Source organism: Tyto alba, unplaced genomic scaffold, assembly GCF_018691265.1.
Source record: "Tyto alba isolate M040663 unplaced genomic scaffold, T.alba_DEE_v4.0 Super-Scaffold_2, whole genome shotgun sequence".
NCBI lineage: Eukaryota > Metazoa > Chordata > Aves > Strigiformes > Tytonidae > Tyto > Tyto alba.
Window position 1 is genome coordinate 24,850,050 of NW_024881282.1, and position 15,909 is coordinate 24,865,958.

A 15,909-nucleotide genomic window follows, 5' to 3' on the forward strand; every position below is an offset into this window, starting at 1 on the left:
AGGCATTCACGCTCTGGGAGCAGCTTTCCGAAGAGGCAGATGACAGGGGACGAAGGGGCAAAGACCAGCTGGCTGTTGCAGGGATGTGGTATTTGCTCCTCCATCCAGCACAGCTCACCTAGCCAGTGTATGACATTTCTCTGTTCGCTTGAAAGGCTGTTCCCCGAGAAAGAGACTGAACTTCTTTTAGAGTTTATAAATGGAGAGTAGTACTCAGTACTCATCTCTTTAAGTGGTATTTTTCAGGCTTCTTTTGTCCCCTGGGAAGACAGTTCAAAAGTCTTAGGGCAGCTTCAGGAAAACACACGTGCATCCCAAACCATAGAAGAGTTTAATGGATATGCTTAAATAGCACCTCAGACACATTAAATTCTAAAACTACCATAAGTTTTCTCGGTTTGGACTTGGAGCTCTCCTCTGGGTATTACATATGCTCTATATAACTGAACGGAAGAAGAACAAAAGCAGATTTACAGTGGAGGGAACAGCCAGCTTTAAAGCTCTGTCTGCTAGCCTTGTACAAGCACTTTATTTTAAAAGCTTTCAGACACGAATGACAAACTGAACACAGACCAATGCTTCTGATTTTCTAGAAGCAGCAAAGCCAGGTCTTTCTGAGAAGTCAGAGGAGCCTTTGCTAAATCCATGCAAGGTGTCTTTTCTCCCCGCATAACCTGTGGTACCCCCTCACCCGCACGGTTGCACTGCTGGGTCTGATGCATAGAGAAGAAGACCGGCCAGCCCTTCGAGTCATAGGTAAACTTTAGGCAACTGAGAGTTTTAGGGACATGGAGAAAGTTTCATCAACACTGTGCTACATAGACTACGGCACTAACCATCTCATCCCCAGTCCTTTGTGTTACAGCAAATCAAGCTATTCTGGATATATGAAAAAGATCTTCAGTGAGTCCCAGAAAATCAGAAATCCCTTGCCAATACACTAAGGGAGGAAAAATCCTTCCTAACTTCACATTACTAATTTGTTAAACAGAATGAAGGGGAAGAAAAACTCCCAGCTACAGATTTATTTAATTGCAGACATTATGAAATACAGTTGGTATCCCAGCAATTTTCAACATTTTTCTTTTGTGAAAGGAGTTTTGTCAGTACTGTCTAAACCAGAAAAATATATTTGTTGTTGGTCACATGGAAAAAAACCCACCGCTACTTACTCTTAACCCAAACATTGGTCTCCAGTGTCTACAGAGCCCTTCTTCTCCTGTTTCCACATTGGATTAAACAGATCCACCCTCAAGTCTTTCTGAAATCCTTTAAACTATTGGTGCAGTTCAAGAAAATCTTTCCTAGCACTTTTTTTTCCACTTCCGATCACTATAAAGGAGAGTTCTTCAGACCTCCCACTGCAGTACCACGTAGGGTGACAGCGTTAGCCTATGCCCCTTTTTACACTTTTTTGTTGGCTGGTAGCAGTGTTTCACAGTTCAGCCGTGCGACTGTTGTGAATCCTAACCCCAGGCTTCCGACTGGGAGATGGGGAGTCCTGGCTACAGACCTATTAACACTGACGACCCTGAGATCTGCCATCTCTCTCTTCCTTTGGCAAGGGGGGCAGTTTACTTGCAGTCTCTCCTGTGCCAAGGTAGGACATTCCCAGTTTTCATCAAGCAATAGCTTAAAGGCGATTTGTTTCCAAGGACATGTAGATATCCTTCTAGTGAATAATCTTCTCCTTGGCCACTTCCTTGTAGAAACAATTGTAATTTCCATTTTATTAGCACCAAGAATATATGTTGCTTTTATGAACAAGCTCACTGATGCATGAATAGGCAGACAAGACCTGCAACTTGTGTGCAGGAAGGAAGAGGGGGAAGTGATGGTCCAGGGCTAGGCACCAACTGTTTCGGTTCACTCGTGTCCCAAGACATCACATATGGCCAAATCCACTAAATTTATTTGTGATGCTGTCTCTCACGTGCACCATCACAGCATTTCTCTACCAGCTACTGACACCGTGATGTTAAATACATTAGTGATTATGTGCCACAGATGGATTTTTACAGTAAAGGGAGGCAACGGAAGTAACTGAGATTCTTTAGCACTGGGATTATACAGTGTTTAAAAATGGCTTTCTATTGTTTTGGCAGCTGAAATGTCTGCAAGTGAAAAGACTAGACACACTTCTCTTTAGTGCTTCCAATTATTTGGCTTAGACTGGCTGGGTATGCTTTTCTGTATCTGCCAGAGTACCAGCTGACTGGCCTTCATAATGGGCGTTGTCAGGAAAAACTCTTAATTCCTCTGTCTTTTCAGTGTTTTCCTCACTGTTTATTTCTCCCTCAGTTTGGAGATGAGATACACAGTCATTTTCTGATTTACAGGGATTTACATCATTCTGATGCATTTGAGTCTCAGGTTTTGCTGAAGACTGCTTATGCTGAAATGAAAAGAAGAAATCCTGGGTTTTTTCTTCTTTTGTTATGAGTTCTTTATATAAAAGCTGAGGATCTAAATGAGAGCAGCTCTTTTCTTGCATGTACATTTTATTGACTGTAATGAAAAGGCAAAAAATCAAAAGTCACAGCAAGGAAGGGGACTGCACAGGCACATGTTCTCATGGTCAAGTACCACTTCTCCATGCCCAGAAGACTAACTTGTATTGAGATGTCTCCATGAAATGGGCCCACAGTTTAAAGAAATACGACAAAAATGTGAGTCTTCGTGCTTTTTTATGTCCATGGCAGCCTGTCCTTCTGGCTTCTTTCCGAATGTGAGGCTGGTATTTTCAAAGCTTCTCAACATTTCAATGCAGTCTTTCCATTAAAATTGATAGTATTTTGACAGTGAAACCTTTAGGTGCTTCTAAAAATCTCTTAGCGAAAGATTTTGAGGGCAGAGAGGTTCTTTTATACATCTCAAAGGTGAGCAGAAAAAATCCTACCCAGTGTTAACATACCAAAATTATTTACAGTATGCTCTTATATAATATTTTGTAATTGTTTATAATAATAAAAATATTTCAACTTACATTGGTAGATGTGTAGAAAAGTCTCTCCAAGCTTACTTGTGAGAAGAGGTTCTGGCAAGTCCCTGAAAAATTGCTTTACCATGTCTGCCACATCATATGCTGACTGATCTTCGTAGCTGACATTTTCCGGGGAGCTCTCATTCATCTGACGTAGGGCCTGGATTCGGGATTTCACTCCAGATTTTCGAAACAGACCCACCTGAAAAGGCACCATGTTGAATTGGGTAAAAAGAAAATGTTACTTAAAGGAGATATATATATATATATATAAAAAAAAAAATCTATTACAGGGGATGTTGATAATGACCAAAGGTTGGGTTGCTTATTTTACTCCAGGCAAGAACAAGGAAAATATGCAAATGTGATGATCATGACTTGACCACATGTCTCGAAGGCCAGTGCATGCTCTCATGGCAGGACTGTAAGAGTTAATAATGCTGCTGCTCTGTATCCCATCCTAGAGGGAGAGTTCAGAGTGCAAGTGGCTTCCCTGCTGCCTGAAGAATTTGAGCAAGATGCTCAGCTGATATAAATCAGCATGGCTTGCTTGGCTTGGGTGACCATCTGTTGATTTACTCCAGCTGAGAATCTGGTTCCTCCTGTTTATTTGGGTATATATTTTGAAGTCTAACAAGAAAATATTATGGTCAGCTAAGTAATAAATGCTGTGGCAAAAGATTAGTACGTCGTGTCAGAACTTTAAAATCAAGACCTAATCTGCTTTTTCCCCTTCCAACTTTGAACACTCCTTTCACAAGTTCCCCCCAATCCCACTGGAAACCCCATTTCAAAAGTGGGGGCCAAAGAGGGATTACTTGTGAAGTGTCATTAAGATGATACATTTTTATCCTGTTTGCTTTCTATTCTAAAGGAAGTAGTAATTCTTCAAATGATGCCTTCACAGCATTGCTGCCCTTTTCCGTCCTTCTTGCCAGTGGAATTCCCCCGGGGCGAATTCCTGAGCCTCGACCATATTATTTATTCCCAAGTGAGTTTACAGTGTCTCATTTGGGAAGTGTTAGCACTGTTGTCCTTCAGTTTTGCAGGGGAAATGTGAATTACTGAGAAAACCTACGAAAAAGGCGCATTTCAGGTTTGGAATTATAGACTTCTGTTCCTCCATGCTCGCTGTCTTGCTGGTGGTCAGTTCAGTTTTCTGTGTGGTCCACCAACAAAAATGTATAAAGGCAAGGAAGTAAAGCCTTCTGACCTTCACTCCTCTCCTCTCCCTAGAACACCTCCCAAGCTCAACTGTATGGTATTTAGGACTTCTGTTAACTCACACATTAATGACACCAGTTACATAAATCACACACTCTTCAGCTCTGTGAGTGGATATGTTTATTTATATGGAGATGAACTGCTGCACCAGACTGGCTGTGAGGCAGCTCTTCTGCTATTCTTTCTTACTGATGAATTTAGCATAACTTGTGAGCTAAGTTTATGTGTAGAAAGTAGAGGACTGGAGTGTGCCCTGTGTACATCCTGGTGCACTGTATTTCTGTTCACAGGTGAAGCTCGGATCTTCGTTCTGACAATAGAATACAAGAAAGAGCATCTGGCTCTTTTCATTTGGTTCTCCCTTTCTCTTCTTTTTAAATCCCTTTTCCTCTTGGAAATGTGTGTTGAAGATGCAGAAGGACACACGCTAATTCTATCCAAAAAATACAGTTTTGGCATGTGGTAGATAAATGTGAGAGCAGAGGCTCAGTTCTCTGCTTTTGATGGAAAGTGTCCTTGCGGGTATAAAGCATCTTTAGAAACTTCCAGCTAAGTCTGATTTTGAGAGGTCAGACATCAGATCTCACCTGTGCAATCTCCTGCTGCACATCAGTCTGCTACTCTCAAGCTCTGTTTTTGTTTAGTGATATTTATCCAATCTCCTATTTTCATTTTTCTTGGAAAAAATCATAATTAATCAAAAGAGGACAGTTCTGCACTTGATAGAAAAAGATATTTTAGGCTCTGTTCTCCAATATTACAGATTCATTCTGTAAATAAAATGAGACTATAAATCCAGTGATTTATCAGAGGTTAGTCTGGTCCAAAATTTTTATTATCCTCATGCCGTGGGCCGCCTGCCCTGCAAGTAGCCATATGATGCATGACAGAAGTAAAGATGCAGTTGAAAAAGGCAAGGCAGCTTCTATTTCACGAGTTGAAACGGAATAATACATCCTAGAAATAATGTTGAGGCTCCTGATAAAATCTGAAGACATTTCAGTGCCAGGAGCCAGACCTTAAGAGTGATCTGGAGCAACCTCACCTTGCCTGTTCAGGACTGCCTTCTGCAGTGCATGGAAGTGACACATAAGCACGATGCTCAGGGAGACTGGAGGCTGCTCAGACCTCTGGCCAGGCATTAGGAGACTTTGAATTGAATGGGAACAAAGGGAGTGACCGTAAAGCAGAGAAGCTGAGTTGCCTGGAGGGGTTTGGCCTAGAAAGGTTTTTGGTGAAAAGATATTTTAAATGGTCCAGATCTGTACTTCTCCTCCTTCGTTTTCTGTTCGATATCTTATTAATTCCACTTGGAGTGGAAACTCAAGCCGAGTTGAAATGGCCCTTCACATAACTCTGATGCTTCCCAGAAAGAAAACCCTCCCTCTTGGAGCAGGTATTTGTCTGAGACTGCCCATGGACACTCCTTTTGACTGCCTCAAATTTCTCAATAGCTTTTTCTTTCTCTTTGGTTTTATCTTCCCTTTTACCTTTTTTTTCCCATTTATTCCTTCACCTCTTTTTTTTTTCTTCCTATTGCTTTACTTCATAGCTGACAAGCCCATGCTTATCCCCACGTCTCCCGTTGCTCATCCTTGAGCAAGTGTCTCCTCCTCCAGTCCCATCATTGATGACAGGAACACTGAATCACTTTATACCGGGTTTCCCAGCTCAGTACACAAACCCAGATTACCACAGTGATAACCAGGCATGTTAGCTATTGAATATATTGCTTCTAGTTGTCTCTATGCATCTTCCCCTTCCATCCCCTATTAATACATTTCCAGCAGGCTATTCCTCCCACCCTTTAACTCCTGTACTATGCATGGTAGGCAGAACTCATCTCACCTCACTTTTGACACCCCAGAGATAGATGCCAAGGTTTGACCACTACGGGATCTCTTTACAGAGAGAAATGATAGGAAGGACCTGTGTCTTCCCCACTGGCTGTAAAGGGAAATGGTTGTAATTCACAGCAAGGCATCTAATTTTTAGACTTCCATTTTGGGGAAGATGACTGTCACCCAACAAAACAACCTGCACAGCAACCAGAATAGCGATCAGAAAATGGAAAGATTCAGAACTGACCATCTCCGCCCTTTCCGTGTGCTCAGAGTTTGGAAACCAGAAAAGTCTGCAGAGTAAAATGCTAGTTTCTCCTTTTGAACTTACAACTATCTAAAAGCAGTTATGGAAGAGGTCATATGACATAAGGTCAATAATAGTAGAGGACTGAACATAATGAGCCAGAGGGTTTCTCCCAGTCCTATGTTCATAAAGATACATATTCTCATCCTTAGGGGAAGAACAGTAAAAATATGATTGGTATGTCCCTGCTCTAGCTAAAGGGAATAAAAAAATCTGAAATACTTTGAGCATGAGGGTCTCCCAGCTGGCTTGTTGCAGTTAAGAACACTATAAAAGGAAACGTACCATAATGGCTTTGGCATTGAACCCCTGCTGACCTAACTCTATCTGGATATATCTGACTTTGTCAACAGAATACTTTGAATATTTTGCTGAGTTTGCTCTCTACTCTTGGTTTTTTCTTTCTTTGCTAAGCAAATAAAACCTTTTGTACCACATCTTGTGAAATGGTGAATGCAGTTAACCCTCAGTGGCAACAGTCAAGCTTAAGCAGCGCAGATACAGGTAGAAGCTGTGAGTCCTGGTCTTTTCACAAGTCTGATTCAAGAGACATGAAGATCTCATGTCATTCTTTGAGGTAGGCTATGGTATACAAATCGGCAGAGCTGTTATAGATATATATATAATTCAACAGATTAGGTGGATACAAATCTCAAAATGGCAAACCACTAGTATTGGCACCAAGTATCAAATCATCAGAGGAGATCTGGGCTCCACATGAGATAAACCAATCTTAAAATAATTCTGGTACTAAGTACAAAGACATTCACCGTTGCTTGCTCAGGGTGGCTTGTCAGAAAAAAGTCAGTCGAGTCCCTGGAGTAAAATTCATACCTGATCTAAACAGTTGCTCCGTAAGTAGCGTAGTGCTTGTTGTATGCTCTGGGGAAGAGGCTGTCCTGTTCTCTGGACATGAACTATCAGAGGCACACCAAAGACGTTTTTGTCCTTGTAGTCAGGGACTTTCATCCTCTTCATGAACTTTGGCACAGACCTGGAAATTAACATGAGCAGGCTTCACGAAAATATCAGAGTATTTACACAGCCTCTCTGTGTAACACTGCTGGCAGAAACTGGTAACTGGGGCCTTTTTTATAAAGATGGTGAAATAATGTTTAATGCACAATACACGGACACTTTAAAATCTGATAACTTTTATAAGTAGATGACCTCTGGCTCCAAGATATAGCATAACGATCTCTTCTAATAAAAAACTTTTACTATGCGGTTGTCATCCAGCTGAAGCCAACATGGTTTAAAGCATCCATTAGGGACTCAGAGGAACGGCACAGCAAAGCACAGTGGAGAGGCTGTCTGAGAGAAAAGGAGGTTCAGTCCTCTAACACGCTGAATGATTTTTATCCTACCAGTTACATGATTTAGTATTTCTATTGACTAACACTTTACAGTAATAAATGATGATGGGAAATCCCTATGTGCCAGATTCATCCCTGGTGTTATGTGATTTATTCTAGTTGAGTAACTTAAGTGGAGCTGGTGAGCTCGCTTTCTTCCAAAACCGATGGTGAAAACGAGAACGAACTGGATTCCCTTTGTGGGAGTCATGACTGCTGTGGAATTAAAAAAAAAAAACAAACCAAACCAAACCAAAACAAGCAACAAAAAAGATGAATATGACCTGAATATGACAAAGATTTTTCTCATCTGTGTGGAAAGGAGATAAAACTTGGATTAAATGACCTACTGAAGGAGAACAACATGTAACTTTACAGCTATTTAGAGTCCCACTCTTATAAATCCTTAGAGACTGATTATACAAACTGAAGAAATACTCAGAGGGAAAATCTCTGTAAAAAGAGCAGGATCTAGAATTTGCTGTATTCTGGTCTTCTTATTTGGAGTTGGTTAAGATGAGATTAATTTCAGTACAGATGTTGTCAGCTAGCCACAGGGAGCTGCACCAAAGGAGAACGGCAATCTGGGGGTTCATCTTATTGAATTTTAGCTCTCTAACAGAGATTTAGAAAGAGTTAGCAGTCTGGACTGCCTTTATACGCACTGTGGAGTGAGGCACCTCTGGAGGGTGACCCAAACCCTTAGCCTTGGATAGAATAAGCTGCCTTTGGAGTTGCTTGTCTTTTTCCACTGACCACAGCCAGCCAGCCTGACTTGCTCAGATGAGATTTAGAACTTTTCAGAGTGGCTGATGTCAGTGAGGTGAACCAAACATGCAGTCCCTTGTATCTATTTTTCCATTTTTAAAGGAAAACGTGTCTTATCCAACTCACAGCTGAATTTAGTGGGATTTTGGTGAAGTGCTTTGAACATGGAAATCACAATGTAGATGTCAAGTCATATTATTTTTGGGCTCAATGTCTCTGTGTATTAGGGCAAGCTTCTGTTGTCCTTTTGATTATTTTTCAGATAATCATAATCCCTTGTCTATGCCCATTTCCATTCTGGTATACCTCAGTCTGCGTGGCCCATCAGGCTTCCAATACTCTTAAACTTGCAGGTTTCTGTACCCGGTTACTACAGAAGGCGCCACACTGCCAGCATTCAGGTCCACCTGCCCGTCACTCCGCTCTCTGAGTGAGCAGGTGGCTGTTACATCTGCTTCAGCTGCGAGCTCCTTCTAACCCCGGTCCACGACTAGGCTAAGGCTTGCATCTTTTGATCTGCAGAGGGAAGTCCTGTAACTGTTCTAGCCTTTCTTTTAAAGCACAGACAAACTGATACTGAATACATGAAGGGTCAGCAGCAGCTGTTTCTTTTCGAATCGCAAAATGAATTATGGGGAAGACTTACTGTAAACATTTCCTACTTTTAATCACTCTCTCCTACTCCTGTTTATTTTTCTGGAACTGGAGTGTTGTTAGAGAGGCCGGGGTTGTCTCCCTGTTAAAGAACAGGAATGAAGTCAGATCTCCAGGATCTATTTCTGACTTTGCCACTGAGTCACTAGGCAGCAATGGATTAAAGGGGACAGTTTCAAATTCTACTGTTGAAGACAAGTGCTTCTCCTAGTTCCATTTACTGAATTTACTACCAGAATAACAGAATCTATTTTCTTCTAAAAATACCTCTTTTCCAGTTATCGATGGTACTCACCAGGTCCAGCCATGTTTGTTTGACATGGAGTACTTTTCCATGATGGCAGTAAGACGAAGCAGAGAGAATTTTTGCAGTAGATTCAGTTGGGCTGCTGACTGGTTGCTGATGTGAAGTGATGCGATGGAGTGGCTCAGGCAATGAGAGATTTGGAAACTATGCCAACGCAATCGCCTTTAGCAAAAGGATAGAAAAATCAGACAGCTGCTTTAACTGGGCAGAAAAAGATACTGTGAGATAGAGCTGGTCAATATACAAAACATACAAAAGCATACACATACACGTTATGGCTCGTGGTGTGTCAACTGAAATAAAATGTAGCTTGGAGGCAACTATGACAATTTGCTGAGTATCTTTAATTTTGGAAATGCCCAAGGTTTGATTTTTTAATGTTAGATTCACAAGGGGGTGTGGATCCCATCCATGTACTCGGGGAAGCAGTGCTGCCTGCCATGCCCTTTAGCCCACATGTTTCCAACAGGATGTGGGAGATCCAGACTCAAATGTTCTCTCCCTGACTCAGAACTGGGATTTGATGCCTGGCCCCTCACCTCCCAGGGGACCAGCCTGACCACCAAAGTATCTGGAGATGAGGTTCTCTAAATATCTCTATTATTAAACACTGACGGATTTTTCTGAGGAGGGATTGAACCCTGTGTCTCGTCGGCAAGAGCCATAACCACCAAGCTATTGAGCCACTCACATCTTTACTCCAATGCACTTTCTCTATGTACTGGATATATCAGAAAAAAAACCTCATTTCAGTTTCTTGTTTTGCTAAACATGAGTCCTGGCTCAAATTCTAAAAATTCTGGCACTGCTTATTTACTCGGTAGTTTCCTCGAGCTCAATTGCTAGTGGTGGTGGTGAGCAAGCATGGGCAGCAGTAAACCCTGGCAGTGCAGAATCCTCTGTGAGGATGTGACAAGACTGATAGCAGATCAGAAAATATCAGGTATTTTCTCACTGATTTTGCATGTACAAAGCCACCCTACACACAGCTGTAGGGATCCACAAAGGCCTTTACTCAGGACCATGCTCCCTTGGCTCATTCCTTTGATGTAAAACAGGTCTGCAAACTATTAACAAAATCCCACTTTTCACTTTTATTAAGAAGTTAATTGTATACCATTGTTTCATCTTGTCACATAAGGGACTGAGGCAGGATAGGGAAATTCTCTTTGAGCACAAAGGGACACATTTTTAAAGCAGACCAGTGCATTAAAAAAGTGTACAAGGCTACTGAGGCATAAACACCGGGGTGCAGAAATTAGAAGACAAACAGAAGACCCGCAACGTGGACAGGGCCCTGCTATGTAATAAATGGATCGAGAGAGAAAAAAAATGCCTTAGTTTGCTCTATTAAACCAGTTCTCCATTGATTCCACATAAGAATTTCCACAGCAGGATGTCCCTTCTCCCAGAGTCCCACCCTTCCCTGGGAAGTCCCCATCCCCATAGAGGACGCGTACAACTGCAATGGTTCTCTGCACCTTCTGACGCCCAGGCTGAGAGCCTCTGCTTCATTATACTGCATTTAACAGTCTATCGATGTTCGTACAAAATTTTGCTACCTACCTGCTTGGCCTTGTGAGCGATGCTCCCACCCCAGAGTCTCTCCTGTCCCTCACACCAGTGGCTTCGGATTCATTCAGGGATGTTCCATCTCTGTCCATGTCACTCGGTGTGGTCCGGCCATCAGAGACAGAGTTTCCTTCAAAATCAAGAGTGATCTGTGTGGGCGACTGGAAAGGTAATGATGGAGATTCCCTGACTGACACATCATCAACTGGCAGGCCTGGCAACACATTCTTTGACCAGCCATCTACCACCTCCTGGAGTCCATTGACATGTTGCAAAATGTCATCTAAATGAGGAAAAAGGACATCTTTCTCTAAGTCTAGGAGGTCCCCAGTACTAGCATACAGGTGGGAACCCGGCACATTGTCATAAATACTAATTCTGCTCTCTTTAGGACAGCAAGCCATCAATCCGGACTCTTTTGGAGTAGAGCAGTTCTGCTTTCCCAAAGAGATGCTGCCTGTCCTCCAGTTTACACTGTTACTGTTGTCTGTAGGTGAGAGGCTTTCAATAGAAAGTGCCTTTGGGAAGGTCCCTGGTTTGTGATCCTTGGGAATATGCACAACCAAGTTCTCTTGGGAATGAAATTCATTTCTGTGGTTTTGGTCCACCACTTGCCGTAAGGCCGTTCCTGCCAGAACATCTAGGTCCTCCAGGTACATCCCACCTCTCTTGTTTGCTTCATGGCATTTACGTGCCTTCAGACACGGTGTGCTCACGCCGCTGCTGCTGTTTTCAGACTGACTGCTGTCACTGCTGGATTTGGTAGAAAAGGAAAGTCCTCTTTTGACTGACTCTTGTCCTAAGTTTTGGAGATCACCATTGACAATCTGTACACAGTGCATGTCTTTCAAGCATTTTGGCTCATACTGGAGAACAGGTCCGCTTATCTCTAAAGGACCTGTTCTTCCTGAGCCTTTTAGTTTTCCATGCACGCTTTTTGCTTTCAGTGTCTCCATGCGTTTTAGAAAGGTTTTTGCTTTGGTTCGTGTTGGTTTTTCATTCTTCAGGTTGTCCTTGGAGGACAGGGCAGCGTTTATTGCAGTGGAGTCTTGCAGCAGTGTGTTTTCTACATCGTGCTGGCCAGAGCAGTCGCAGGTCTCCCTGGCAGCGCTGCTGATGCCGGATTGACTCCTGTTGTCACTTCCCCCACTGCTCTCGCTGTGAATAGATGAGACTTCAGGTTCACTCAGATCTGTGAGGACGCTCTCGCTGCTTGTTGTATTTTTCATTTTAATGTCCCCAGAAGATCCATGTCTGTCTGATCGGTGAAGCAAAGCATCAATGTCGTCCACCCGTGACCATCGTCTGCTGGTTCTTTGGAAAGTCCATTTATTGCTGATAGCACAGAGGTCTTCTTCATCTGAATCTTCACTCTGGAAAATGGCAAGTGGCACATGTTAAAAGCAGGTGCTTTTACTCGTTATTTGAATTAATGTGATTGTGCTGCTCCATGTGAGCAATAGGGGGTAAAGTCTCCCTGGACCTAGTTCATGAAAGACTGGTCATCGTTCCTTCCATAACAGCCTCTTTCATTTAATTGCAAAGACTGAAGCGAGCATCTTAACAAGTAAGGAATAAAAGCCTGCTCTGTTAGGGAGCTCATGAGTCCCATCAGTGCCTCTTGGCTTCTGGGTGGTGGATTGCTTGTGCACTGCACTGTGTAGGACTGATGCCCATAGCGTGACTGTTTAGAAGAAAAACGGGTTTGAAAGGTCCAAGTAGAAGGACTCTGACTTGTAGGGATGGTGTTAAGATACACACAGTAAAGTCTGGGAAGTAGCTGGGTACTACAGCAATGATGTGAGTCACTTAAGACACCAAGACAGCAAATACCCAGTGCTTGGGGTGGGCCTGAGCACAAGCAAAGGAAGGCAGCGAAGGCAGCAATAGAGGTGTGGGGAGGGGGACAAGCCAGGCTCAGTCCTGGATGGGGCATCATCTACAGGTGAGGTGAGCTTTCTGACAGTGGCAAGCACTATTTTCATTGAATTTGCCATCAGAGGCACCTCAAACTTGATGACCTCCAACATGCCCCACTGTCTCTGGCTTCCCCCGACCTCTCCTGAGGCAGCCAACAGCCCCACAGCCCTTTTTGGTCTCATCCCTCAGCCTGGAGCTTGCAGAGTTGTGCTTATGTTTAGGCAGCTCCAGAAGCTACTCTGCAATGCAGACAACATGCATCTTGGGGAAAAAAAAAAAAAAAAAAAAAAAGGATAAAAAAGCTCTCCCTGTGACATTTTTCTCATCTGTTTGCTCAAACAAAAACGATACAACTTCAGTATAAGGCACGCAGTCAGTGTTGAACTCACTGTTCTCTAAGGATGTGAAGCCCACAGTTGCTAATGAGTATCCTTCCCCTGACTTTGAACTGGGTTTATACTGCATTATTCTTGTACATTTGTTTTAAAGCAGAACAAACTAACTTCACCTACATGACATCCAAACAGCTCTTCACATTCTTGGAAGCAGTATGAAGGCAGTAAAATATGACAGGCTGTCAGACTAAACTGAGGTGCTAAACCAGAAAGACTATTTTGGGACTGGAAAAATTCTCATTTTAAAAGTCTATTATTAGAAGTATTTTTCTATGAAGTTTTGATGGTAAAGTTATCTTCCATCTCCAACTAGATCTCTGCTGGCCTGTGTAATTGAAAAATGTAAACCAAATTTTACAAGAACGCCCAAAACTTTAAACAATGTGAAACCTCAAAAAGATGGAGATTGGGATCATTGGCATGCCCAGGTCTCATGAATGCCATAAGCTTTTGCCAGTTTATCACTTCAGGTTGGCCAGATGTTTTAGATCATGTCCAAACCATAAAATAAAAAATAGCTACGAAATTCTGGGTTTAGTTATTCCCCTTTTATCTGTTAACATTGAGGTGTGCAATGCTCCTGCAGCTGATGTTAGTTCAGAGGAATGAACGGAGATCTTAGTTCTGTGGCTAGCTAGAGAAGAAAATCAAGCAGCTAGTGAAGTGTCAGGAAAGGGGGCTAGAAAAGGCTAATGCTGCTTTGGCCATTTTGTCTGCAGGGAAGAAATGGCATACCAGGCGGCTCTACCTTCATTTTAGCTCCAGAGTTTGCTGTATGCATAGGCGAACCAAAGGACTGCACAGACTCAGGCACTTAAAAATCCATCTATTGTGGTCTTAGTAGTGCCACAAAGTGGGTATTTTAGGAACCGCAAGGGTATGTACTTTTAAATATTTAGTAGTGGTAATTATATCTACAAAGCATACCACTGCTGAAGCATTGATGGCACCAGCCAATAGGATAAAAATACACTTTTTTTTTTTATTTGTTGTACATCCCAATATGCCAAAGGGACCTTAAAGAAGATTCTTGGCTGACACAAATCCCTGTAGCTGCACTGACATTACTGTATGAACTGACAGGATTTAGCCTGTATTTTCTGCAAGCTGGAATCAATTAAACTAGCCAAAATGGTAGAGACATTGTGAAAAACATCAAGAGGAGAGCACAGAGTAGAAGACAGAAATAAACATAAATTTGGTGGTGAACATACTTTAAATCATTTTTAGAGGAAAGTACGTTTTGAGATTTTTGAAAAAGTAGAGATGAACAGAAATGGATATTGTAATAAACAAGTTTTTCCTCTGTCCACAACAAAGATAAGTTTGTGTTCTGACAAGAACCCCTCAGAAAATACAGAGGGTTCTTCGTGTCGAAATTTGCAGCTCAATAAAAAAATGGTTTAGTTTTTCTTTTTTTTTTTTTTTAAATTGATAACGAAACATACTTGTGTTTCATCAGAAGAAAAATCAGACAAATGAAATATCTGGATATTGAAATGCTGCCATGGTGACTCACTCCAAATTCAGCTGCACTGTGAGTCCTGTGACATAATGTGCTTTTCTTTTGATGGAATCAGTAGAAATTCTGGAAACCACGAACATCCTGAATGACCCACTGTTCTTGTTAGATATCAGAGTGCCCTGACAAACGAGACTGTCCTTAAAAAAAAATGCAGAGAGCACTTTTCCAACTGACATGTCACCAGCTATGGGGACAGTGGATCAAGAGCAGGTCTGAAAGCAATGTTTCATCTTGCACAGGCGGAGCAGACATCTTGGAGCAGTGACTGTATACTTCTGCTGACCTAGGGTGAAATCAAGTGCACGGCTTTGGAGCATATTCAAAAGTCCATTTAATACCATTATGTTTGGGAAGATGAGAAGGGACAAGTTTCTTGAGGAGTGACTGATAACATTTGCCAAAGAGAAAAAGGTTTTGATTCACAGATTTGTCACAGTTGATTTAAAATAGTACAGCTTTCTGACCGAGGGTGTGCTTGTCTGAGATACAGAGGGATGCTAACAAAAGCCAAAAAGTGGGTTTATTTGCAGTGGAATCCTGCCACATTTTTCCAGCTGAGGGCAGGAATTCTCATAAATCGACAGCTGCAGAAGGCAGCTAATCCAAAGGCTAATCTCTGTCTGTCCAAATCGCTTATGGCCATATTTGCAACACATACAAGGATTTCTGTATGCATCTCAATGAAGACAAGGGGAAGAGAGCAGCCCACAGCATGAGTGGTTTGGGTGGGCGAGCAGGCAGTGGGGAACCCTCACGCTGCGCTGGCTTTCACGGTAACCTTGCCCGGCAGCTCACTTGGCCGTATTTTGAGGAATCACTCAAGCAGCCGTGCTAGTCCTGTGCGAACCTGTTATGCTGAACCTCCCAAGCAAGCCGCTTTTGCATTTCATTGTTCAGATCACCATAGAGACTATTAGGAAAGGCAGCATCTACAGCAAAAAAGTTCACTTGGTTCGGTGTTCAATTCCAGACCCAATTTCCAGCTTTTACACTTGCATTTACATTTCCTCCTGTCAGCAGTCTCTCCTCCCTCTTCTCCTCTCGCCCACGTTCTCTTC

At 42.4% G+C, this 15,909-nt stretch overlaps 1 protein-coding gene across 4 annotated transcripts in view; it reads right to left on the reverse strand.

Moving 5' to 3' along the window:
- STARD13 (StAR related lipid transfer domain containing 13) overlaps positions 1 to 15,909 on the reverse strand; it is a 256,899-nt gene that overhangs the window by 8,922 nt on the left and 232,068 nt on the right. For all 4 annotated transcript variants that reach the window (XM_042792355.1, XM_042792354.1, XM_032982815.2 and 1 more), the window contains 4 exons: positions 11,006 to 12,384; positions 9,428 to 9,601; positions 7,190 to 7,349; positions 2,987 to 3,185 (listed from right to left, as the gene is read on the reverse strand). In XM_042792355.1, coding sequence (XP_042648289.1) covers positions 2,987 to 3,185; positions 7,190 to 7,349; positions 9,428 to 9,601; positions 11,006 to 12,384 — 1,912 coding nt within the window. The remainder of the gene's footprint in view (positions 1 to 2,986; positions 3,186 to 7,189; positions 7,350 to 9,427; positions 9,602 to 11,005; positions 12,385 to 15,909) is intronic.